We start from the raw sequence: 26,675 nt of genomic DNA on the forward strand, positions 1-26,675 counted from the left end.
TGAATAAATTGTTTTAATTCTGTACATCAGCTACTATTGAAGTATTTTTTATACTACATCCATATCTCCGTATTTAAATTATATTTTTGCTTAATTCTTAAAGTAATGAACACAGACCTTTCAATTAACAGGCTTCTGCCTTTATTCTTTCAAAATTGGGAGGTGAAAAAAGTAGGTGAACTAGTTCTCTTGGTAACAATCATTCCTATCCTGCTCTGGTTACATGTCTAGGAAATAATTAACAGGTTTTCCCTAATGCTTCCTAAAGATGTTGAAACTATAGAACAAATATTGACTGAGAGACAGCAAAACTTGCCTGGATAGGAGAAAACAATAATGGTTTATATAACTGAAAACAATTTGCCAAAACCAGAATAGAAATTCTGGAAGCTCTGATTTAAAATTGATGTCAAAAGGGCCAGATGTGGTGCATACATGCACTTGGGTATTTGCAGGCCACACATATGTCTGGCCACCTTTGCAGTACCACACAAAAGTGCTCTTTTGTCTTCCTGAAGATTTGCAGTGCCCCAGTTCCTGTCCCTGGGAGCCGATCATGAGATGGTTTAGCACCTGAAACAGCCTTTGGGAAGCAAGAGGGAACCAGTCATGAGGACCTGAAGAGGTTCTGGCATGATCAAGCTTTCAGAAACATTAGCAGAAACTTGCAAGTATGATGTTTGCCACTGTTTATCAGGAGAAGAGAGGAAAGGAATTTGTGGAGGTGAAGGAAACAAGTCTGCACCTTGTAACTGGGTTGAGCACATTGGGTAAGAAGAACTTTGGACTGCAGTGTGTAAAATCACAGAGGAGGTGGAGGCAGCTCACTCTCCCCTGTGCAAAGACGGGGTGCCTCTCTTTTCCTTTGTCCTCCCCACACATGTGCACACCCCTTCCCCCAGGTGTGAGCTCTACCTTTGGGTTAGGAAAACCAAAGAGAGACATTTGCTCCTAGCCCCTGCTTGGCTGCAGGTTGGGGTCAAAGACCACCCAAGCCCATGGGTGTTACACAAGAGGCTGTTGTGAAGGGGCCCCAGTCTGCAGCATGCATCAACCCGCCTCCCTGCTCCCCCTCCAATGCTGGCTTTGTACCTCAGGGGGTTGCGAAAGCCCCAGGACTACATAAGGCATTCCCTGTCTGGGCACCCCGCCACTGCCATCAACGCTTGGGCTCTCAAGAGTCTATAGAGAATCAGCATTGTCTGTAAGGGCCCCTCCTGTGGTGGGCTGGGGACAACCGGGTGCCTTGCCTGTGCATGCATCAGGGAAAGCTGCACAATGCCCTGGGGACCTGTCAGGGCAACCTTCCTCCTTTCCCTGCTTGTGTGACAGAGCCTGTTTCTGACGCTATTCTCTGTCTGTTTGATGTTGCTGCAGGGACGGGATGGCCCACATGGAGAGAGCTCTGCCCTGGCTGCTGCTGCTGGCACTGGTCTTGCTGGGCAGCAGCACGGCGGAGCAGGACTGCCGAGTAAGCAGCTTCAAAGTCAAGGAGAACTTCGACAAGACCAGGGTAAAACTTCTTTCTTTCCTGGATCTGTGATGTCTTGCCTAGCTCCTTTTCCCGGGCTACAAAATCTGGCATTCAATAGCACCAGTGTGTTCACATTTTCACTCAAAGTCACAGACTGCAATAATGAGAAACAGCAGAAGTATGTGACGTTGCCCACACCTCCACAGATGCTGGATCCTGATATATCTGATAAAGGAATACTGCAGAAACTAAGGTTTAGCAGGCTGGTCTCAAACTGTATGGTCTAAACAAAAGTGTAGTGACTTGGTTGTTTCTATGAAAAATTAATACTCTGGCATTTTCAGACATCATTGCAAGAAAAAAAACATTGATACATAGATCTGTCAAGATCTGCCAGTTGTTATCCTCTTCCCACCAAATTTTGTATTCTAAATACTGGAGAACTGCAGATACAAATATGATACCAAAAAATGTCAATTCTTTCACAAACCCTGGCTGCACCAGGACATATTGGTGGGTTTATGCTGTTGGAACCGCTAGATTCGTTTCTTAGGTACAACTTTGAGGCATGGTGTCAAAGATCTGGATGTCCTCCTCTCTGTCATGTCTTCTAGTTCGTAATGTCTGTTTGTAATGTTTTCCGTATTTCTAGGTCTAACTGCAGCATTTCTTATTTCCTTGCAGTACAGTGGCACCTGGTATGCCATGGCAAAAAAAGATCCTGAGGGGCTGTTTCTGCAGGACAATGTGGTAGCCCAGTTCACTGTAGATGAGAATGGACAAATGAGTGCCACCGCAAAGGGCAGAGTCAGACTCTTCAAGTAAGCTCTTTGCAATCTTCCTCTTGTTCCATTTCACTAAGCTTCCGCTTCGCTTACTGGTGGTCTAAGCCTACCTGCTATCCCTGTGCTAGTCACATAGTCGCGCCGAATCTGGGCTGTTAAGTTTGAATGTGATGTTTTCTTTCTCTCTGGCTACAGTAACTGGGATGTCTGTGCTGACATGATTGGCTCTTTCACTGACACACAGGATCCTGCCAAGTTCAAGATGAAGTACTGGGGTGTTGCTTCTTTTCTGCAGAAAGGAAGTGAGTACTTAGCTACAGAAGATGCAGAACTACTTGGGAGCTTAGTTATGTTGTCTGTCCATGCTGGGGAAGGAAAAAGTAGTGTTGGATTTCTTAAACACACTTAAAACACGCAATAACTATCATACAGGAAAGCCTTAATGCGAACAAGGTAATCACTGTTTTTTATATGGAACAGCTGGTTGGCTTTCTTTAAACAAGTGAAGACCATGCCTTTGTATATCTTTGTATTTCTTTTGTTTGTTACCCAACAATATAATCAAAGGTCACTGTTTGGAAAGAAATGAAAGGCAGATGAAGTATTTTAAGTCTTGTTTTAGTTCAGAACTCAGTTACCAGATGCTTCCATTCTTCCATTCTCTCTGAAAAGCCTAACGTCAGACTTGGTCGAGCAGGGAAGAGGATTTTGCTACTGTTATTTTGCTTGGTCTCATGTCTGCAAATGTAGAGATTTGCCTGTTTTAAGAAACAAATACGATCCAGTATATATATATTCACATTTTCCTGTCGTCACTCCCTATGCAAAATTAGTTTATTCAGCCAAATAGAGATTCAGACACTTGTAGCTCAAGACATTTCTATGGATTGCTTCTGAGAGAAGCAAGTGGAATTTGGAAGTGATTGGAGCTCCATTCTCTGCAAAAACACAGTTACAAAGAATGCTTTGGATGTCTTGAATTGTTGCCAAATCCTCTCACAACATGCTGCTGAATCATGTTTTCATGGATCCTTCAGACTGCTTGCTGAGCCCAGACTCTACCTTTCTAAAAGCTGTGGTCCCCACCCACAGGAGAGATGGGGAAGAGAACATAGAGTGTTGCCTTCAGCAGCGCAGACATGGTGCAAGGGAGGTTCTTTTGCTCCAGGAGAGGAAGGTGCAGAGATGACACTTTTTAGTGCAAACACCTAGGTTCACTTCTGTTAGCAGAGGGTGTCTGTGTGACCAGGTATTTATCAGATTACCTACCTAAATAGTTAAGAATTCTCTGAAATTGTAACTGTGTTTTGAGAAGAGGGTTTATGATAGATCTTGTAGCAAATACACCTCTAATGCACGTGGCAACTGCATGAAAATCTTTTTCCTTAGAAATACAGTTTAAGTAACATCCCTGGTAGGAGAACAGTTATGGTTTTGAGTAATCTGAAGCATGACTAGCATGACCACATTTAGCTTCTCTATTTATTTTTTAAACTATTTTCTGTCTGACTGTTTCCCTTTTTTGGTTAAAATAAGAAAACTTCCTTTGTACTTCATGGTACCTACTCTAATACACAGTTCTTTTTTGTGTTTGTTGCCACACTTTATAATGATATTCAGGTATGGATTTACAAGGCAGTTTTTAGCATTTCTACATGCTGCTCTTGTTCTGTGCCCACGTTAGAGCAGAAGCAGTGTTGCCAACCATTTCCTCTTCTCTCCATCACTGTCCCTGATAAATACGTTTATTTTCTTTTTTTATAAAAAAATTCCCCCAAAAACATGGAATTAAATACTGGACATAGGAATAAACTACACATTAATCTGTTATAATTTATACCAATCTTCATAGTATTATTTTCTTTACAGAGTTATGGCACCAATCGCTTTATATTTACCAGATTTTACTTGTGTCTCTAACACCTTTGCTTCTTTGCTATGGTTTCTTCCAGATGATGATCACTGGGTAGTGGACACAGATTATGATACCTATGCTCTTCATTACTCCTGCCGCCAACTAAATGAAGATGGCACTTGTGCTGATAGCTATTCCTTTGTTTTCTCCCGGGACCCCAAGGGATTGCCTCCAGGGGCACAGAAAATTGTCAGACAAAGGCAGATAGACCTCTGCTTGGACAGAAAATACAGAGTTATTGTTCATAATGGTAAGAACAATTTTTTCTGAAGAATTTCATTTCAGGGTTTAATGACTAAAGCACTGGGAGTCTCTTGCTCATTAAATAGCAAATGCATGAAGTCTTTTACTTAGTGGCTGTAATATTGTCTTTTGAAAACTGGAGCTTGTAGTAAGTTATTTCCAACTTTTACTTCCCTTATCTGAAGGAGAGCTAAGGTGCATATAGCTTTTTATGCGGCATGTCACATCAGCTGAAACAGTAATTAGAGGAAGCTGTAAAACACATCCATGTAGTATGAGTAAACATAGTAAGGATAAACTTCATGGTTGCTGTAAAGAGAAATTTTGCCTCTTTAATCAGAACTCTTTGCCCTCAACAAAATAGTTGCTGAAGGGAATAGAATGTGTTTTCAAAAACTTCTTTGAAAAATTCTTCACAAAAGGCTTTTAAGGAAAATCAGAAAACTTGGAAAGGATGCCTTATAGCAGACCCTTTCTCACAGGTCCTCATGCCAACCATTTCACAAAGGGTTGTGGAAGAGGGACATATCCCTCATACTGGAAGTATGACCCTATCTTGAGTCATATAGCCAGGCTGAGCTTGCAAGACAGGGAAGGACACAGATTAGCTCACTTGTGCTCAGGCACATTAGAAAAGGCCAAATTGTAATTTATTCTACTTTAGTCAATGATCTGGAAGAAAATGTAATATACTTACTGGTAAAGATTACACCCAGAGTGGGGAATAGTGAAGAATAAAGATGACAGATCAGAATATTTAGAATGAATAAAATAGTAGCATACTGGTCCCCACCCTGCCTTGCATTCTGGAAGACACAATATCTACAGAAGGCTTGACTGGTGAATTAGCTGAATGTGAACTCCCAACGTAATGCTGTGGCCAAAAGAGTTAATGTGATTCTTGGATGCATAAACTGAGGATGCAAAAGATGAGTTTACAGACTCATATGAGACTGCTGTGCTTGGCGTAGGTCTGCTTGCTATGTCACGTCTGGTGATAATCATAACCGGAAAGGGTACCAAGGATGAATTAGAGGTTTCAAAGAAGAGCAGAGAAAATGATGGAAAGTTTGTAAAATGTGTCCTCTAGCGAGTGCTTCAAAGACCTTGATCATTTCTCATCAGAGAGAGGTTAAAGGCTGACCTGAGCAAAGTCTGTGCTTGCCCACACAAGCAATGGGAATTGGATAATAAAGGACTTGCAAACATAGGAATAATAAATTAAAATGGATGGAACTTTAAACTGGACACATTCAGAGCAGAAATAAATAGCCATTTGTTTAACTCCAAAGGTCATTAACCTTTGGAACAGTTTACCAAGAGCTGTTGTATGTTCTTCATCACTGAAATCTGTAAATCAAGATTAAAGGCTTTTCTGAATGACATGTTAGAATAAACTGGGATTGACTGAAGGAACTTTTGTGTATTGTAAAGAAAGTCAGAACAGATGAGCACAGTCAGCTCTTGTGGCTCTATTACCTGTTCATCTGATCTATAAACAGAGAGTAATACATTGCCATGTTGTAAAGTAGGTATGCTGATAACAGGGTGCCTGAAATATCTACTAAGGTGAGTGGTGTTTAGAATACTGATTAGTGACCTAGAAAAAGTGCCTGACAATGATGAAAATAAAAATTTTGTCTTGAAAGAGAATTTGGAAGCAACATAAGAAACAGTTGAGATTTAAGGCAGTCAAGACTAAGAGACAGCATAAATGCAAATGAAATTGGCTTTTGTGAATGATGTGTATGATTGCATAAAGGGTAGGACAGAAAAGAAGCAATGTCATATAAATTGATGATACTTCCTTGTTTTGAATGCTGCACTCACTGCTCTTCAAATGAAGTAGAGCAAGAATAAAAATTTCTGAAGATGAGACAACAAAATAATGAGATGATTAGGAACATTTTTGTATTAAATCTAAGATAAAGTGTAGATAATACAGCTGTTGTGCTATGACTTTGAGAGGCATGTGTTATGCTAGTTCCTCGCATTTCTGTCAAACCCAGAGAAAGTACTATCCCACTGCAAAATCAGGATATTGGGCTAGTACTGGTCTGATTCAGCATGGTGGAATATGTGTTTCTATTATTTCTACACTATGTGAGGCTTGCAAGGCGATAAAGGTCTTGTCAATCTTTGTAAGAAAGTATAAACCAAAAGGAAAAATTTAATATATTCATTTATTCATAATTTGTGATAGAACTTTTTCAAATATCTCAGAACTTCTATATAATAGAATGCTTGTATTTTTTCACAGAATATAGAACCAATAGTCTAATTTAAAAATAAAAGCTCCAAATGTCTTTTGAAAGCTCAGCCTTAAATATTCTTTGACTTTCCAACCTTAATTTAAAAGTCAATCATGCTGCCTCTAGTTTTTTATAGAAATATCAAGTCTACCAAGTTGCACCGAGTACTGTATTCTGTGTCTGCTATCCTAATTTATATTCAGATGTTAGGTGTTGAGTGCAGTGTCTGATAAGACTATGTGAGTTCCATACTGTTTGTAAATGAAAAATAGTAGCCTGGGTCCTTAATGCTGTCTGCTTTTTATCGAGGATTATGCCAGAGTTTATGAGCCCAGCACCAAAGTATAAATGAAACTTAAAGCCGGCAATTTGCATTCTCCCCTTACTGTGATCAGGACCTATAATTACTGCAGTGTTAGTTGATTCTGAATTCTCCAGTATCATTAAGCCAAAGTTCCTGCAAAGCAAGTACATTTGGGAATGAGAGAATGACTGTGAGTTAAACTGAAAAAAACATTCATTGAAAGCTTTGTATCAGAAACTCTTACAAAATTCACTTTATTTCTTATGTGTGGGATTGGAAGCCTTGCTGCTTTAGTTTTAATTCTGCTATTAAGAGCTACAGAATTAGTAGCCAAAAAAGCCAACTTTGATGGTCTGTACTGACCTGCATTCAGGTCATTGTTATTGTGCTAAAATTCTGACTGATGTTAATAGATGCTGCAAGAATAGGCTCTAATTGTGCATACTTTGCCTATGTCCTGAAGCTAATTTTTTTCCCCAAGGACTTTTCATTAGTTTTTTAAATTAATACTGTACTCAAGTTCTCAAAAAAAACCCTAGTAGATGTACAAAACTTACCTTGATAGAAAAAATATCTAAAGTATCTGTTCTTTTTATACTCTCTCTTTAAGGCAAAAGCGAAGCCTAGAAAATTATGAGTATTTTGGTTGTAACTTACATTGCATTTCTGCTGGTAGCTCCTTTCCAAATATGGATCAGGCTTAGTCTCTCTGAGTAACAGCTCAAGTCACTTTAAGTTATGTAATGTGAGTGTGGATACCACAGTGGGACTACTTGTAAATACAATACGACATCATGTTGGTAGAGTTGAAAGCTGAATCTGCTGTTAGCATTTACTAGAAGCAAAAATTGTGAATTAAAGAGTGGTATATTCCTTCAGCTAATTTACTATTGCCATTAGAAGTTTTGGAGGTCAGGAGATTCTTATTTTGTTGAAAGACATTCTTAAATTAATAATTTTTAAAAGGCAAATAATTTGAAGCTTGTTAAAGTAAATAAATAAGTCTTTTATCACTGATCTATCCAGTACCTTGTTTGCTAAAGTATTAAAATGCTTAGGACAGGTGTACCAGATTGGATGAATTCCTGTTTTGTACCGAGTTAAAAATTCTTTGAAATTATAGACGGCAGAGCATGGTACTGGCATTATCCTTACAAGTAACAGGCTGCTGGACTCAAGAGCATTTTAAAGAAATTAGATATGTATGCATTTTAAATTTGGTGAAAGTTTGTATATTTTAATTTTGTCTAGTGTGGTTGAAAAACAAAATTTTGGTTTTTGTGTGTTTCAGGATTTTGCTCTTAAAGAGATCCGAAACTATGGAAAGAAACCATGTAACAGCACGATGGATGTAAAGTTAACACATTGATTGGGTGTTCTCTTGAAAACATTTTAAACGGCTTCATTTAGATTTTGAGTATATTTATCTGAGCTGTGTAGCTCATCTTGTTAATACACCAATGAAACATTTTAATAAACTTGGATTACAGGGGATGCAATTGTTTTGTATGCACATCTGTACATATGTAGACATTGGTTTTATTAGTAAATCGTTATCTTAATGCAGTATTTTGAATTGGTGACAGATGGCAATAATTAAGAATTTAATGTTTCTTTTTTCAGTCATTTCAATTTCTAACTAAAGAGTTTTAATTAAAAAAACCCAAAATATATGTATTTGCTTTCTAAAACTTTTAATTTCTTTTCAAATACAATGTCATCTTTTTTCTAGGAAATACTGGAAATCGTTCCCAATAGCATTTTAGAAAGGAGGAAGGAATTTCAGTGACCCTATATATCACTGATTAACTTTATTATATGACTACTGAAGACATAAAAAATATGCATCTTTTTTAAAGAACTATTTTACACATGACAAGTAAACATGTATTTATTTATTCTTTATTTATAAATTAACAGGCATGATGTCCATATTTTTAATTTGAGATGGAACCAAACTGGTCGTTCACTTGGTGATAATACGTTTATCATCTTGTTTCCTACACGAAATTGGTTAGACTGCCCAAACCTACGTTCAGGCCGTCAGCTATCTAAGTGTATAATCAATGCCTTTTTAAAATGGGATCGAAAAAAAAGAGCAGATACTTTCTGAGGATGTACATTTCCACTAGAAAGTTGATCTCTCTTACTCAGTAGAAAATGGAGTAAAAATGGATCAGGTGCCCTCTTGATATAAATTCACTATAACTTCATTAAAGTTAATGACATTTATGCCAACTGAAAACGTACCCTCATAGAAATTAATTTGTCTGGTAAGTGCTTATTTCAACTATTTTACACTCACCAAGTTCACTGCCATATTCTTATTTATTACAGTGTAAGTGGAGAATTCAATACATTGCATTAAATTGTCCAAATCTTACTGAGGCAAAGCAGTGAAGTCAAGAGAATTTTACCTGCAGGAATTAAAAATACAGATTTAGCTTTTTTTTTCCTTTTCTGGCATATAATACTATAACATAGTGACCTATTCAACCTGGGATAGTGTAGACATTAACATCCAAAGACAAATTTGGGTGTTCAGGGTTACTTCTTCTTGCAGTGGTTTCCGTACCAGCCCCATGCCTTGCAGGGCTCCCTGTACAACAGAGAAGAATTTCCTGACATTTACGTCTGAAATGGGCAACATTATACAAAATTGGATTGACAGCAGAGTTGGCAAAAGTGAATAACACTACCCAGAAGAAAACTGATGGCAAAATATTTAAATCTTGTTTGTAGTTCTGGACTAAAATTAAAAGAATAATTATTATAATTGGGCTCCACATGATGAAGAAAGAGATCATCAACACAATGAGGGCTCGGAATAGTTTGTAGTCTTGCTGGGAAACACGAATCTGATGATTTTCTGAGTAGGCTAAACCAGCATTTAAACTCCTTCTTGATGCTTTTGTAATCTGCAGTAAAAGAAAAGAAAGTAACTTTCATTGAAACCTAGAAGAATTATTAACACATTTTTACAAGTGCAAAAGTAAATCTTAGCACATGATGTTTCTGTTTTGAAAAGTGACTACAAAAAAGGCATTGCAGAATTCCATTTTTACTTTTTGTCAATGGTTCCTTTTCAAACATTCTCATTTTACTAGCATTTTTTTTCCTCTCAGCTGTGAACTCACCTCAATATTAGTCAAGCTGGTTGTTCTCCTCATGGCTCTCTACCAGACATAAATACTTTTCAGCATAAAACAGAGCCTTAATTACTCATTAAATCCCCTTAACTTAAAATTATGACCTCATTTGTTCTATCTAAATAAACCCATTGATTTTTTTGCACAAATGCAAACTGGAACACAGTTAACAATCCTGTTGACGCGCAAGAAGGAACGCATTCCAATTCTCTTACACCCATGCTGATATTATAAGGTAGGTATTAGAAGGAGCATGAGTTTCTTTCAGTAACTAAATCATGATATGTTTTAAATGTGAATGGGGTTTTATGTTAAGTTTTGTGTAAACTTTTAGTTTTTCAGTCAGTAATCAGAATTGCTTTCTATGAACTAACCTGAAATCTTACGAATCCTTTTGTCGCTATGAAAATCTGTGTCTTGTAAAAGTACTGTCTGATGTAATAAACCAGACTATGGGTAGTTTGGGAATCTAGTATTCATGGGTGTGAACCATCTGTCTACCAGAATCATCTGGTAGAATATTGAATCCCAATGGCTTGCAGAAAACTCTGAATCTCATGCTCAACCCCCCTGTTTTCACTGAAGTTGGCACAGCACAGTAAGTCAGTTACATTCACCTATCTGATGCAAATGAAATCAAATTGAAATATTTAGCAAACAAACATTTAAGCTAAATAACTGAGATGCCCTTTTACCCCCTGCATGGGTAAAGAAGAGGTATTTTCAAAAGCCTGGATCAATTTGGTATCTAAGTAGCAAAGTCAAAAGGTGCAAGACTCTTCCTGCTACTTTTATGTGTGACGTTTCCCTTTAGCAACAACTAAAGGACAGATAACACTAATACTAGGAGTACCTAATAGCTGCCTGGTTCAGGTAAGGATGAAAACGGTTATATAGATAGAGTTATTTGTCATTCTTTCTGCAGAGAATTCTGATGTTTTGAACATGTCGAACTATTCCAGCCTGATGACCTTCTGCTGTACCCATTTCAAATCCAGAAACTAGGCTAACTCCTCTAAACAATCCGATCCAAGAGCTGCTCTCAGGGAGCACCTAACCTATCTTAGGAAGAATGAAGGCTTCATAAAATACAAAGGACTAATATCCACTTCTAGTATAAAAGTGGGGAAACCAAGTTCTGTACCCTCCTCAGCCTCCACTGTTCAAAACAGCTACAGAATGTCCCCATCAGAGACCCTTGTACCTGTCCCACATAAGTACCCTCCATCTTTCCCGCTGGAGCTGCACAGCCTAGAACTAAATGCAGGAATCACCAGGACTGCAGTAAATATGACACAACTGCATCTGCAGGAAGTGCTCAACTGAAACGGGGTGGCAGTGATATGTTTTGGATCCCTTTTTGCTCTGCCTAGTATAAGGAATCTAGATACCTATAGTGGGCATCTGGACCACACTCTGAGAACCAGGAACCTACAAGTCATGTATATACAAGTATGTAACTTCCAGAACATGAACGTCTTTACTAGTTCTAGCATCTTACCTAAGTCTTGCCTGAGAGGAGGAACAATGCAAAAACAAATAACTTAATTACAAATCATGGCTTCTGATCTGTCATTTTTGCCAGGGTTCTGGGAAGTGTTACATAAAAATAACACTCAGTTTCAGATTAAATTGTAAAGTATACATTTGTAGAGTATATTTGTTAACAAATTTGAGGTCTTTTATCTGTAGTAAAGCATCATCATCATAGATGCTGTGTTATTTGAATACATGAATGCTTTGAACTGCTTCCAGTAACACTGAGCATTGTACTCTGTGTGCACTGGCATCATGGCGCCTTCTCACAAAGTGAGAGGGAATCTGCTCTTGGGAATGACTCAGGGACTAAGATGTTCTCCAGCCGAGTTCTGGTTGCTTCCTGGAGAGCTGGGTGAGAGAGAAGATTCAGTTACAACAGATGGGATCTTACTATGGGCCTCATTCCTTTTTCAGTTCAGGAGAAATGGTAACGCAACTTAGCATCTGTGTTACCAAGCTGGAAAAGAAACGTGCGCATGGCAGTGTGGGGCTGTCTTGTAATCCAGTATTCCAAACACTTCTTTGGGCTTCTACCTCCCTACGTGCCATTGTTTTTTCTAAATTTACCTCCTGCAATCTGGAGTCTGCAAGGACAAGAGGAACACCATTCCCGTCCTGGTCTCCAACCGAGGACTGTGGCATTCCTTGGCCTGCAGTTTTTTGCAGTTCTTTCAAAGGGCTCAGACTCCCCACTCAGTTACTGTATGTTCTTTGCCTACAGCAAATATGAGGTTGCAAAAGGCAAGCGCTTTACTTCACTAGAAGAGGTTTACCTAATGCATTTACCTCAAGGTTGTAATGAGCTTATACGGTGTACAGAAACTAAGGGCTGATGATTTTGACTATGAGTTTAAGCCTGATCAATAGGCAAGGACACGTAGAGCCCAGATTCGAGGTCCTAGGTTCATGGAAACATCTATGTGCAGCTCTGGTGCGTGTACCCACAGCCTTTCATCAGTTAATTCCCTACTCAGTAATCTGTGTATTTTGAAGTTCCTTTCCAAAACCTATAATTTTCCCTATATATAATATGAGAAGTTTAATTACCTAATACAGGAATCAAGAATCTTCTGGGGGCAGTTGCTAAAAACTAGGCATTGCAGCACCTAGTTTGGAGATTTCTAGCTCTTGCACACTCTGGTTTTGGATGAGGAAGGTGTATGAAATCAGATGTTTTAAAAGGAATTTAGGTAACTAATATCATGCTTGCTAGAGTATAGATTAAAACTCTGTGGTGCCTGGTGTCTTGGCCTATATTTCAGCAGTTAAACACCATCCACTCAGAGAGGAAAATGGAAGCAGAGTGTTTAATTTACTGTTTTGGTTTGCAAAGTTTGAAATTGTGGAGGAATAAGCGTAATCTAACAAGATCTGTGTACTAAAAATACATGCAGAAATGCAGTAGACCTAAAAGGGGATGGATTTTTTCTAGCGCTGCCTCTCTTTGCTTTCTTACAAATGCCTTGTGACTCTGGAGTTTAGGCTCAAGGAAAGCAAAATCTAGCTTTTAGTTATTTCAAATGCTTGATGCTTTTAGCATTTAGGAGATTGACAGTCTCTAAATATGAACAGCACATAAATGGAGAAGTGTATTAAATACTATATACAAATGAAGACAAACATTGTGTTGGGCTTCTGGTAATGTGCTGTTCAAGCATGTCCTTAGTTGAAACGTATAGGCTGTTCTGCACAGGCTGAAGTGCCTCATCTTGTATCAGATACTTACCGTTTACTGAGCAAATGATGTCTATTCCCTTTAGGTGCATTTGTATTCAGTGACAACATGTTGATGCCTAGGAAGTTACTGCTTACCTCCCTTCGCTCTACAACCAAATGTAAAGGAAAAACATACCTGTAAGATTTTGGAATAACTGATGACAATGACTAATCCTGGTATTAGAAAGAAAACAACGGCAAAGGTCACATCCCAAACTATTTCTCCTGCAATGCTGGGCCAAACCAAGGTGCATATCTGAATCTCCTGTTTACAAAGAATAAAGAAGAAAATTAACATCGTACAGTTATTTTTACTACACAGTCGTCCTTAACCCCCTCTATGCCTATGGAGAAAATGGCTGCAGACTAAACCGAGACTGTGAAAACTTTCTACTCAAACAGAGCAGTCAATTAATGTATCACTTCATGGGTTTAAAAGCCCATACAAGTCCAAACAGATGTTGTCCACAATCTAAATACCGCCATAAATTCCACATCAAATGCTAATGGCGACTTTAAAAGTGAAGCTGACGGATCTTAAACTTAATCACGTATTTGAGTGCCCGTTGGGTGTACTTTTGTACGCATTTCAAAATGCTAGGCAGAAGAAGCTGTGCATGGCCACCTCGTGCAGAGGCTACCGCGCGCCGGGCAGCTCTCCCAGGGCGCGGGTCCCCCGGTGAGGGGGAACTGTGCCGGCAAGGGCGTCTCTGAGCCGCACTGGGAACGCAAAAAACCCCAGCGCGTTTCCTACCTCTCGGGCGGCCCCGCCGGCAGAGCGGGACGGGAGTGGGCGGCGGCGCCGCCGACGGCCGCAGCGGGCGCGGGTCCCCCGGGCTGCCCTGCCGCGGGGAGCCCCGGCCGCTCCGGCGGGCACGGCCTCGCACCGGCCCGGCGCGCAGCGCGCTGCCCGCTCCCCAGAAGCCGCCTCCCCTCCGGGACAGAGGCGTGCGAGCCTCCGTCGCCGCCCGGCCCCGCGCCCGCCTCCCCCGCCCGACCCCGGCCTGCGGGCCCTGCCCGGCGGCGCTGGGCCTCACCTCGCCGGCGGCGGCGGGCAGCCGCACCACGGTGAAGAAGCAGCAGAGCGGGAGGGTGGCGAGGGCGGCGAAGCCCCAGATGAGGAGGAGGGCGGCGGCCAGCGCCTTGCGGCGGCGGAAGGCGGCGTGGCGCAGCCGGGCGATGCTGACGACGCGCTCCAGGCTGACGGCCGAGAGGGAGAGGATGACGACGGTGCCGCTGAGGCTCACCACGTAGAAGAGCATGTGGCAGACGACGTCGCCCAGCACCCAGGACTCGGTCCAGCGCACGACGGCGATGAAGGGGGTGGGGGTGATGAAGAGCAGGTCGGCGCAGAAGAGGTTGAGGACGAGGCAGTTGGCGGCGCACAGCCGGTGCCGGTGACGCTGCTGCACCAGCAGGCAGATGCCCCAGACGTTTCCCACCAAGGCCAGCAGGAAGACGGTGGCCAGGGCGAACGACTCACCGACGCGCAGGGCCGTCACATTGCGGCCCCTGAAGTCCGAGAAGAAGGGGAAGTAGGTCCTGTTCCCCGCTGGCACGCCCCCGGGCCCCAGCATGAGGGTGGCCAGTGGGCATGAGAGACCCACCGCAGCCAGCGGCACCAGCCCTAGGGAAAGGGCTGCGCTCCCAACCACCACGGTGGCACCCGGGGTGCCCGCCTGACACCGAGCGGGGGGCTGGCCGCCATCCCCCTCCCTCCTCTTCCTCCTGCCCGTGCCGCCAAGGGCTCGGCTGTGGCAGCCGGGCGGTTTATGGCTCTTGCACCAGAGTGGAACAAGGAAGTGGGAGGGTAAACACGGCGCAGCTCACACAAAGGCGAGGCCGCCGTTCGTGGGGATGCAGCAAAGGGCTGGGGGCGAGTGGGGCCGCCTGACGCTTCCCCAGGGAGGGTGTGGGTCGGCGTGCTGGCACCTCCATGCTGTGGGTCCCAGGCCTGGCCACCTCCTCCAGGGCTGGCCCTGGTCTGCACTGCTCTTCAGGCAGGCCTCCGGGGTGCCCGTGAGCCAAGAAGGCCGCCCAGGCTGCTCCCCTCGGCTGGGGATGTGTGCATGGCCTAAAACAGAGGAATGGCTGTCAGACCGCTCTGAGAGCTCTTCTCGGGAGCCTGGGATAACCAGCGCTGCTCTAAGGTAAAAAAAGAGGAATTTACCATCACCTTGTGTCTTGATAGTGGCGTTTGGAAACAGCAGTCCTGTGCGTTGCTCGTGCTAACCATGGTCCGGTGTGGAGGAGTTGTGTCGCTGTCTTGATTTTTAGGATCCGTTTACTAAGTTGATCTGGAGTCTTACCCACCTGTGTTATGAGGTCTTGCTGAAGAAGCCTGGTAAATTAAGACATACCTAGAAAATACCATCTTTTCTCTGGACTTCTGTTCTTGAAAGCAGTTGCTCATATTGTAAATAAAGTAGGCCTTTCTGCTTATGCTCTTCATTCCAGATGATTTAGAAGTGGACTGGGAGTGAAGCGCATAAATCGTCACAGACGAGCAGGTAACGTCTCATAAAAGAAGATAAAACGTTTTCAAGTATGTAAACAGTTGTATAACCTTAGACGGCTCTGGATGAATTCGTTTGACTCGGTGGCAGTGTAGGTGCTTAAGGGTGCAATTTACAGGCTTGGCCGTACGGAGCTACACCTTTTGATTAGGTGAGAGTTATTCCAAACCGGTGTGCTGGGTGACAGGGTGGTGCTTCCGTGGTACCCTGGGTGTGACCCTGCCATCAGCTGCTTACGCAATGGCATTAGTGGGGATTCCAGATTAGTGGGGATTCCAGAAACTCCGTCCTTCTAAGGAGCAATCTCCTAATGAGCAATGACAAGAGTGAGATCTTTCCTGGACCGCTTCCCACATCTTTGCCAGGGCAGAATGTACATTGATTTTAATTAGCATGTTTTCTCTTGAGCTATAAGTGGTTCTAACTTTCTGTGCTGTCTCATCAAACAGGGAGTTTGCAGGGCAGCTTAAACAGGTGAGATGTTCCTACTAATTCCTGCTGATTTCTTTGACTGTATGAAATGTGGGCAGATTTGCTGTTAAGTGGGTGGCTGCTATGAACTATGAGCTCAAATGAAGACAATAAGAAAACTTGCAAAGATGATTTTTTTGGCAGCCAGCAATGCAAGTGACTGGCAAGTGTCTCGAAACATGTATTTTATTCTACATCACTTGCTGGGAGAAAAAACTCTGTGCCCATATTGCAAAAGTTTCAGCAAATTTAATAGAACTACTGAGGATGATTATTCATATTTATGATCAAATCTTGACATATCTAGCCACAATTTATGTTGGCTTTGCTATGGACTGATTCTGTAAAATGCTTAGCGAATCTTGAAATACAGCAAATACCTTCCAGTTGCCGCAGCCTCACAGGTCTGGGACTTTATACAAGCTGACAAGCTAGCCCCGAAGTTCTGGGCAGCTGGCAGTAGCGGTGATGTGGTCAGCTCTGAATAGAGGCTAGGATTTGGGAAAGAGCCATCATTAGAAGTCTGGTGGTACCTGCGTGAAAACTGGGAGGGCATTCACAGGACGGGTGGGGAGCAGCTGGAAATGGTAGCACAGATAGATGCAAATTGTATTATGAACGAAATCTTTAGCCCCTTTGGCATTAGTGGAAAATGAAATCAGAAACTGGTCCTATCAATTCAGGGTAAACACATTTGAAACAGAATGGAGGAAGGAGAATACGGAGAGAAACATCCAAAGCAACATTATTGAAGAAATGAAGGTATTTTCAGTCAGGGAGGAAAGGAATGCCATAGAGGAGCAGAAGGCTGAAAATGAGATGATGTGTGGAAGTATCTGGATAGACCCTTGGTCTCCTTTAGAAAGGACCACCTTTAGCTTTGGTCCTTAGCTGTGAATGAGAACCTTACTTACTTGGCATAAGCCTGTTGTTTGCTCAGGAGAACCAAAGCAAAATGCTGCTTTTAGTATGCTACTAGTGAGTGAGCTTCACACTGACCTGTGTACAAAATCCTGTGCCTGGGGACAGCAGAGGTGTGAAGAGACATGCACATTTCCATGGGGTTTAATCAAATGAACGGGAGCTCCTTGCAGGAGCAAAACCAGTCTGATTACTTGTGGATCTAATGGATCCATTTTCTAAAAAAATTAGTTTTCTTTTCCCTCCCATGAAGTACAAAAGCTGTGTTTGCCGTTGGGTAGCTACAATCATAGCAACCATCACAACGTGAAATCTGAGGAAGGGAGGAATCCTAACCTCGACAGAGCTACTCTGGCGTTACTGTAATAGGTGGATGCTGTGTGTGGTATATGCTCCACATGTGGTTATGGCAAGGAAGTGATTAACAGAATGCTTGGAAACCTGATAAGATTGCTTAACCTATATCATTTCTTCAATCTATGTGCTCTTTTATGCTCAGAAGTGGTGAAACATGGAGTCAACTCAGATTTGATTGTTCTAGGTTGAATGAAAGTTGTGGGAACCTCTGTGGAGCTGGTTAGCTAGTCTAGCAGGGAAAAATCTTGTTTCTTTTTTTGTGTTTTTTTTTCATCCTGAATGAAAGCCTGAGTTTTTGCCTTCTCTGTGGCAGATAAGGGCTGTGTTTCCTGATACCATAAGTCAAGCTCTGTTTTTCAGATTGTTTCCCTGACAACCGTGAACTGTCATGACAGATGGAGATAGTTCAGATTATTTATTTCTTTAGCATAAAAAATCCCAGAAAGAGGGACCTCTTGGGCTAGGTAATTCTGGGAGATGGGGATTCTTGTTCCATTTGGACATGACCTAGTAAAGGTTTTGCCCTATTTATGCATCCTCTTGCACGTAGATTGGTGTTCAGGTCGTTGGGTCTATTTTCATGCACCTGTATCGCAGTGAGTAAATAGTACTGACTTCTGTAACAGACGTATTGCATATTTAATGTTTGCTAAGTGGTTTAAATTAATTGCATTAGAAATGTTGACTCTTTGTCTTCACAGAAGAGGTTCCAAGCTTGTAGGTGACTCAAGCTGTGTCTATATAATAAGGGTTTTAGCATAAGTTGCAACCAAGGTTAGCTTTCTATTTTCATTTTTGCTTTTACATACCATACTGCAGCTGTTCTGCTTCTAGACACTATTAATTCTGTGCTTAGAAGAAGTTATGCCATTGTAAGGTTTGTTTCAAACACAAATCTGTTTTGATTTATTTTGCTTTTTGGGAAGTTTCTAACTGCTCACCCATTGTATACTTCCGTATCAGTGAGCTGAAGCATTTACAGCAATTTTCAAGGGACAATTTTAAACTTGTAGTGCAAATACAAATGCATCTGTTTATCTTCAAATAGTAGCAAGCTTGCCCACTCCAGTGTCCACTGAAAATATCAGATGCTTCTATGGGTCTGTGTGATCATGTCAAGAACTAGTCCCTGTTTCTTCTGGGGAGTCTTATTTTCCTGTGGTCAGTATCCGTCAGAGGCTGGCATGCTTCCTGGGATATGTGCCAGTGGCGCTGCAGTTTCAAGCTGTAACAGCGGCATTACTGACCAATGCCTCAGTCAAAAGCAGAGCTGCTGATAATACTCTCAGTAGATGTGCTTTCTGATAAGAGCTGGATCAGTTTTTTGTCATCAAGACCACCAGAAGTTTCGCCAACAGGAACGTTGAACAATTTCCTCATGACTTGCATTAAGGGAGGGTTTTCTCTCTGAACCAAGTGCAAATGTAAGTACGTAATCCACCTAACAGAGAATTCCCATGGAAGTTCATGATCTCTGTTATGCTGCACGCTAACCAAGCTTCACCAGGGTGACTCAGCTCCACCTAGACTGTTCTAACTAAATGAGGTTGCTTCTTAACAGTTTTTGATACTGTATTACACTTACACATCTAGCCCATGGATTTAGGGAGTTTATCAGTGAACGCAGGGTATCAGAATGGTTTATTTGGACATTGCAGGATCTGGTAGAACACTCTCACCAAGGAACTGAGACCCTGAGTGAGATTTACATGGAGAATTATAGTCTGATATTTAAGTGCTGCTGGACTTTTGCTAACTTTCAGGTGTGCATAATGTTACTTACATTCCTGCTGATGAGCTTTGATGCAAAGCCATCAAAGCAAATACTGTGGTGTGCCTCTGAAGGATTTACAAACAAAACTTGTCACCAGCTTCTCTTGCTCATGAGACATACTCAGATATTCCCTGAACACATTGGTCTGCTGCGTTGCACACCGTGCAGAGGTCACAGATGTAATCATTTTCCCTCATATTCAAGAACCCAGTAATTAGAGAATGCTCTTATTCATGAGGTTTAAGGAGAATCAGCTTGCTTTCTTTCCCTTATGTCTCATCTTAGAAGAGTAACTTGTTGGGAGCAAAAGGGGTTCTTCAGGTCAGAATCAGGGTAAAAGCTTTACTCTTAAAAGTCAGATATTTCTGAAATTAGGCTTACAGAGAGAGAGCCTGTCTGCTGCAAAGAAAATCTGTCTGTATTGGAAGGCAAGGCTTGTACTTAGCTAGCATTAACATAGGGCTGGAGAAACAGAAAAATCAGTCTTGCCACACCAATCAGAGAAAGTACAGATAATGCTTTAAATTCTGCTATGAACCCTTCTGACTTCCCAAGTGTAATGCTAAATCATGTTATTTCTCGCACTGTTCATGTTTTTCATTATCAGTGGCTGTTTGGGATCTGGTTGTATTATAATTTAATATGAGATGATTGAAGAGATGTGACTAAGAGCCTCTCATAAACCGTGTCCAGAAAGCGTGGATGTCTATATTAGGCTGTATAGTTTTCTGTCTAGTTGAATGAGATAATACTGTCCAGATCACACTTGTTACATTGATAAAACTTGTGCTTTTGCTGATGCAGTGTGCTCATTGACCAGTTTTGATCTGATCAGGGATCATTAAACCTGGTTGCACTTCTGTCAAGAAGCCAGCTGGATATCGCTATGGTAAGGTCCCAGGCTTGTTTCTTACCTCTTATTCTGAGGTACCTTATCTTTCTTCTTGAAACTGTTAATTCAGTATGAAACACTTAAACTTTTGGTTGGTCAGAGAGACAGCAAAATGAGTATGTGTCCCTGACTACTGGTGGGGAGCTCTGTTCCAGGTCTGAAGGGGGACTGGGTGTAAGGGGAGATCTTACTTCATGGATACGTGTCCTGTTTGAAGTCAGCTTTTTTTGCAAGAAGAGACTCATTTGTCATAGGCAGCCAATGCTAGAAGAGAATTTACATCTATGAGTCCTCAGCAGCACCTCCTTTCTGCACACCTAGCCTTTCTTGAGGAGTCATGTTTCTCACTGGCTGGCTTGGGTAGCTCCCACTCAATACGCTGGCTTCCTGAATCCTGTTCCTGGGCACCCTAAGGAGGGGAGCCCAAACTCCCCAAGTGCCAAAGAACCGGACACCACAGCACTGTTTGTTAAAACAATGTGGGAATGAGGCACTTCCCAACACCAGGGAATTAAGTGACATCAAGTTGTACTTGTGTCATTTATCTTGTTTTCCAGCAAGGTTGAGATGCATGAGTGCAAATATTGATTGTAAATTACTTTGTCTGCTCAGATGAGAAGTTTATACAGACATAGGAATGCCAATAATTTTCCAGTTGAGAAACAAGGTGAAGTTAAACTTACATTGACTTCTGGTGCGGTAGCTACTAATTTTTCATGGAGTGAAATAACATGAAGAGTCAGTGCAGAACAACCATTGTGTTACCTGCTTTTTTTTTAATTTAAATATTATGGTGTGCTGTTTGCAGGTCTATACATGTCATCAAAACCAGGGCTTCAAGCGACTGTGAGAAATCATCTGGCTGATGTCCCTGACCCAAGGCAGACTCACCTGTCAGGAATGGTTTGGATAGTTATGTAAGTGTCCCAGTAAATCTCCAATGGTGGAGATTCTGCAGCCTCCGTAAGCAATGTGTTTCACTGCTCATCTATTCCAACCACCAGAAAGATTTTCCTTATGTCAGAATTTCTCATGTTCCAGTTTTGAGCTTGTTACTCTTCTCACTGAGTACAGGAAGACTTTATGTCTTTCCTCTGTATGAAATTTTGTCATTTTTCTTCATAGTCTTTTCTAGATTGCATAACCCTGATTCATTCATGAACTTGATCAGAAATCTGAAAGACTTCTACTACATTCACATGAGTCTAAGTTGTTCTTGAAGTACAATACTCAAAATTGGATACAGGATTGCAGCTAAAAGTCTCATCTGTATTGCCTAGTGTCCTGGTTTCAGCTGGGATAGAGTTAGTTTTCTTCTTAGTAGCTGGTAGAGTGCTGTGTTTTGGATTTAGGATGAGAATAATGTTGATAACGCACTGATGTTTTGGTTCTTGCTGAGCAGAGTTTACACTGGTCAAGGACTTTTCAGCTTCTTGTGCTCTGCCAGGTGCATAAGAAGCTGGGAGGGAGCATAGCTAGGACAGCTGACCCAGACTGGCCAAAGGGCTATTCCATACCATATGACATCATGCTCAGTATATAAGCAGGGGGAAGAAGGAGGAAGGGGGGGACGTTTGGAGTGATGGCATTTGTCTTCCCAAGCAACCGTTACGCGTGATGGAGCCCTGCTTTCCTGGGGATGGCTGAACACCTGCCTGCCGATGGGAAGTAGTGAATGAATTCCTTGCTTTGCTTTGCTTGCGCATGCAGCTTTTGCTTTACCCATTAAACTGTCTTTATCTCAACCCACGAGTTTTCTCACTTTTACTCTTCCGATTCTCTCCCCCATCCCACCGGGGGGGAGTGAACGAGGGGCTGTGTGGTGCTTAGTTGCTGGCTGGGGTTAAAGCACGACACCTAGAAATGGCAGCTAACGTATAAAACATGTAAAAGTCTGTTTATTCATCATGTTGTAAAACTGTTGCAAAATCGTGCAGGTGTAATATTGAGTCATGTTCAAATTTCTGTTTACTGTAATCCCAAGTAACTTTCTGGAGGAGATGATAACGCTGTCATACTATTTATTTTGGGGTTTGCTGGTTGATTATTCCTACATGTAATACTTCATCCTATTTATTTCAGATCATTGGTGCTGATAAATGGAAAATTCCTGCTGTCCTCTAAAGAGGTCTCAGTTCCTACCTTGGAGTGTCTCAGATTTTATTTGTACTGTAGTAGCATCTGCATCACCTATGAAAATATAAATAGTTTTGGAATCAGACTACCGTGGAATTGTCTAATTCATTATTCTTAGTTAAGCATTTCATGTTTTAAAATGGGCTTAAGGGAAGGCTAGAAGAGAAATCCGTTGAGAGGTACTAACACATGGGAACCACATCTGGCTCCTAAAGCTTGAGATTATTAGAAGGCCCCACATACACCTCCGCTACCCTCGGCATCCACTTCAGGCTGCTTGTCGGAGACACTGTATGTTCTGGCCATGTGGGTCAGAACAAAGATCTATTTTTTGCTGCGCTTATGTTCTTAGGGCTATAAATTATTGATACTTAAGTATGTAATGCAGCTTTTTGGCCAGTTGTGTCACCCACTGAATAGACTAGAGGAAATAACTGTAATTCCCTACATTGTTATGAAACTGACATTTGAAACAAAAGGTCCACGTTAGCACATCTGCTTTTCCCCTATCCGCAGAACTTGCTCAGTTAAGAAAACTGGGGACATATGACACGATTCCCACTGCTGGTTCTATGCCAGTGGGTTTTTTCCAGGAATTGAAGTTAGGTTGATTTGGTCTAAAATTGTTTGGCTTCTCTTGCCCTTGTTAGGCACCACGCTTTTATTTCCTTCCCCACCTTTTAAAATCCCACCTACACTGCAGAATTCTCCAACGCAATTACTCACTGTGCAGGTGACTTCAGAGAGGCCCTGCACTGCCCTTCCCTGGGAGTATGCAACTGCCTTGCTCCGAATGGCTGCCTTGAAAATAACCCAAACAGACCCCCATACTGACAAGATGATAGCCATATTTTTAACACCTGGAGACTTTCAGCAGGACCATCCCTTACTGCAGGGAGTACCGCTTGGCTACCTAATTCTGTCATGTTTTCCAAATTAGAGAAAGGAAAAGATTTAGAAATGCTGCAAGTAGTGTTCTGAGTTGCATGGTCCCACTGTATGTAATGCAGCTTGTATTACTATATACACTGTATCTTTCTTGTATGGTAAGAGATAATTGCTTATCATTTGTAAGGTAAAACCATAGGCACAACTGTTACTGTAATCTTAACAGTTCAGTCAGATTACAAGATATGGAAACTAATAGGTTCATTGCCAGATTAAAATGGAAATGCCTAGAGCTCCCCTACTGCTACATTTTCATCGCTTGTAAACTCCCACCTCTCTCTGCTTTGTTACGGAGCTATCACAAGAGCAATTTTCCCCCCTGGTTTTCTTGAAGACACTGCACCATTTATGTTAGTGTTCTTTGCCAGGTGAACAGTGACATCCCATTGTCTGTAAATACTTGTGCTGTTCAGCATCATTCTTTTACAGCATAACTGGCACTACGCCTCCCTGCCACTTTTTATCTGCATAGTTAAACATAAGTGGTTTATTGTATAGTTTGCCTAAACGCCTGTAGTACAGTTATTGGCACATGGCAAATAACTGTGTGAAAGATGGTTATCAAAATGAAGAGTAAGAGAGAAAGCTGCCCAAGCAAGAAAATGATTAGAAGTTGATCCATTTGATATAAGAAAAATTTCAATTGCTACTGTTTCCCAGGAAGCTCTCCTTGTGTAAAAGAAGTCAGTTGTTATGCACAGTTTAGCTGTCTTTCCAACCGCACCACATTGCATCGAAACCACTTAATTCACTTGCTCTTTACAAAGAACACTGTCTGTGAAAGCCAGGATTTATAAATATGCTAGTATTGGTGAACCCCTGTATTAATCCAGAAGTTTCCCTAGAGTAACATCTTCAAATGATGCAGACTTCACAGAATTTCTGCTAGGTTGAAATACAATTAGTTGAAATGGACATAACTCAGAAAAGGCTACTGAAATTGTAAATATAAAGCGCTTGAAATAATAGCTTTTTTTTTTGTTAATTACTTCCTGACTTACAAAGAACTAAACTTACAGCTAAATCTTAGCATTAAGATGAGCTCATTAAGCACAAAGCTCTCTTTTCTGCATTTAACTAGAGAGAGGAGCAGCAGACCCTTTTCTTTTTCATTTACTTTTAGGATAAATAATAACTTTCAGTCTCCTTAGCTTCTGAAGAGTGAAAAAAAGCAGTGATATGATCTGCATGCTTTACGGAGTTGGAGTTTTATAGTTGGTTTTAGTCACATCTAAGTGATGACAATAATATTTGTGGTTCTGCCTTCAAAATAGGTCTTTTGATGCACTACAATGTCATTTTGGTGGTTTTCAACATATACCACGCTGATGTCATGTATAAATTTATCAGTAAGGTTTTTTTGTGCTTAGGTCTAATATTTAGCAAGCAGGACTAAACGCATTGTTAAAGTTCAGAAGAGGTGCTGGAATGAACGAAACTTTTTAAAGGTTACCACATTATCAACTTTATGAGTCTCCCTCTACAGTACCAGCTTCTAATGAAAGTGTTTTATGCTAATTTAAGAAAGCCTCAGAACTACTGAAGAGAAGATTGCTGACCTGTAGCAGGCAAACTTATTTCATCTATAATACATAAAAGATCAGAATTTCCTTTTGCAGAAACTGTGCTGAGTATGCAACTGGGAGTAAAATACTAGCTGATTAGTGTGTTGTTAAAAGACAACTAACTTAACTTCCAAAAGTAGTTCAATTAGAGATTAAAATTATTAGGCTGCAATGAAAAGCATAGTTGTTATCCTGAATTTAAAAGATGTTTAGAAAGACAGACATGAAATGAAGACCATTTCCCTCATAGCAAAACTGTGAGATTCTGAGGCATAATTTCTGTTTTACTCATTAGTTCATCATATCTTTGGGCAGAAAACCTGTTGCTACAATTGAGCAAATTGCCAAACACAAAGATTAGCCTGAGACATGGTCAGTCAAATTGAAAAGTGGATAGAGAGTGGCTAATACAATAGATTTGGCAAAGAATTTCAGATATAAAGATAATAGCTTTTAACATTTTCTTTGTCTCGCAAACACTGTATTTAATGGATAACAACATCACTTGATACTATAACAGTTACTGAAAACAACTTGGAAAACACCCTCATATTTAAGAATAACGTTTGACCATCAGAGATGAGGGTGAATGTTATGGGGTAAATGGATGCAGTTTTACAGCAAAGTGTGATGGAAAAATCTAATACTAACTAGCAATCAGAAGCAGTATACCAGAGAAGGGTAGACCTTGGGTATTTCACTGTCCTCAGCAAACCATAAACTTGTAAAAGAAGCAAATTTACCTTAGCTAGTGTATCTTTGTAAAATTTCCTCACTTTAATAATTTTTGTGGAAGGAACTGCTTGTTGGACTTAACAGGTGCAAGGAGCAAAATGCTAGCAACAGATCCAGGTTTACACTAGGCACTAGAGGAAAATAACACTGTGATTGCAAATCCATAAGGGAATTTTTTGCCGGTTTCTAATTTGTTGCAAGAATTTATTGCTCACTTGTTTTCTGCTTTAATACCAAAACACAGTGACACTTCAAATCCACTAGAGCAATTTATTAAACACCGCACTTTGAAACCGGGACATTTGTCAAATGTAACAGATTGAATAACTGACATTTCCCAACTTTAACCTCTAAAATACAGAAGTGCAAACAAGTTTACTTCAGCATAATTCTATATCCAAACTTCGAAAATGGTCTCTGACATTGTCTGAAATGTAAACTTTTTTCAGTACCAAGGAAGTTTGTTTTCCCAATGACATTTTTTTTGAGAAGAGCTTAAACCTTGGTCAGCATTTTTATATGAACTCTAAGTCACCCCTGACTGTCGTTCAGGAAAAAAAGCTACTTACAATTGATGTTTTTCAACATGAATCTTAAGCAGCAAAGACCTCTTAAAATGATCCTCCTGAGTTTTAATGTATCAAGATGGTGATACATTACACACATATGTGATACATATATATAATATGTGTATACGTACACTATACATATACACACACACCCCCCATGTATATATAAATATATATATATAGTGCACCTACTAGGGCCAAACATCTTTTGCAGCTATTACTGTCAGTTAAGGTACAAGCACAATCAGGATCTACCAATCAAGAACTGGATAGGCCAAACATTAAAATAAAGTCTGACACAATAGGTGTGCTTTTACTGTTCTCATTTTTAATAGTGCAAAAAAATAAGTCAGTAGTTCACTATTTTAAGATATTCCTAATTCTAAAAATATTTCCATTTGCAACCAAAAATGC

General features: G+C 41.0%; 2 protein-coding genes and 1 long non-coding RNA gene across 4 annotated transcripts; 2 read left to right on the forward strand and 1 right to left on the reverse strand.

Annotated features, from left to right (window-relative positions):
• The first annotated feature begins 673 nt into the window (after positions 1 to 673).
• Positions 674 to 8,584, forward strand: RBP4 (retinol binding protein 4). Its single transcript, XM_009465428.2, has 7 exons — positions 674 to 770; positions 973 to 1,204; positions 1,378 to 1,513; positions 2,159 to 2,295; positions 2,455 to 2,561; positions 4,212 to 4,424; positions 8,265 to 8,584. The coding sequence occupies exons 1-7, from the start codon at positions 674 to 676 to the stop codon at positions 8,276 to 8,278; spliced, it is 936 nt and encodes a 311-aa protein (XP_009463703.2). The 3' UTR covers positions 8,279 to 8,584.
• A 223-nt stretch (positions 8,585 to 8,807) lies between these two features.
• FFAR4 (free fatty acid receptor 4) lies at positions 8,808 to 15,188 on the reverse strand. Its single transcript, XM_087765513.1, has 3 exons — positions 14,415 to 15,188; positions 13,514 to 13,642; positions 8,808 to 9,891 (listed from the first exon to the last, which is right to left on the reverse strand). Exons 1-3 carry the CDS (start codon positions 14,952 to 14,954, stop codon positions 9,466 to 9,468), a joined length of 1,095 nt encoding a protein of 364 aa, XP_087621639.1. The 5' UTR covers positions 14,955 to 15,188; the 3' UTR covers positions 8,808 to 9,465.
• A 681-nt stretch (positions 15,189 to 15,869) lies between these two features.
• Positions 15,870 to 22,483, forward strand: LOC148054828 (uncharacterized). Of its 2 annotated transcripts, XR_015706464.1 has the most exons (4): positions 15,870 to 15,887; positions 20,221 to 20,305; positions 21,117 to 21,225; positions 22,391 to 22,483. It is a non-coding gene; the product is annotated as an uncharacterized LOC148054828 (long non-coding RNA). The 2 variants fall into 2 exon arrangements; XR_015706463.1 differs by lacking the exon at positions 15,870 to 15,887 and having other exon boundaries at positions 16,973 to 20,305.
• The last annotated feature ends 4,192 nt before the right edge of the window (positions 22,484 to 26,675 follow it).

Source organism: Nipponia nippon, unplaced genomic scaffold (assembly GCF_047370975.1).
Source record: "Nipponia nippon isolate SJK-2023a ecotype South Korea unplaced genomic scaffold, ASM4737097v1 scaffold_3, whole genome shotgun sequence".
Classification (NCBI taxonomy): Eukaryota; Metazoa; Chordata; class Aves; order Pelecaniformes; family Threskiornithidae; genus Nipponia; species Nipponia nippon.

Bases quoted from the DNA above. Each gene is read 5' to 3' on its own strand.
- RBP4 (XM_009465428.2), top strand. From the start codon at position 674: ATGATGTTTGCCACTGTTTATCAGGAGAAGAGAGGAAAGGAATTTGTG. The intron at 2,296-2,454 runs GTAAGCTCTTTG...CTCTGGCTACAG, and splicing joins GGCAGAGTCAGACTCTTCAA to TAACTGGGATGTCTGTGCTG. The intron at 2,562-4,211 runs GTGAGTACTTAG...GGTTTCTTCCAG, and splicing joins TTCTTTTCTGCAGAAAGGAA to ATGATGATCACTGGGTAGTG.
- FFAR4 (XM_087765513.1), bottom strand. From the start codon at position 14,954: ATGCTGGGGCCCGGGGGCGTGCCAGCGGGGAACAGGACCTACTTCCCC. The intron at 13,643-14,414 runs GTGAGGCCCAGC...CTTTGTAAACAG, and splicing joins TGCCCGCCGCCGCCGGCGAG to GAGATTCAGATATGCACCTT. The intron at 9,892-13,513 runs GTATGTTTTTCC...CTTTTACTGCAG, and splicing joins GTTATTCCAAAATCTTACAG to ATTACAAAAGCATCAAGAAG.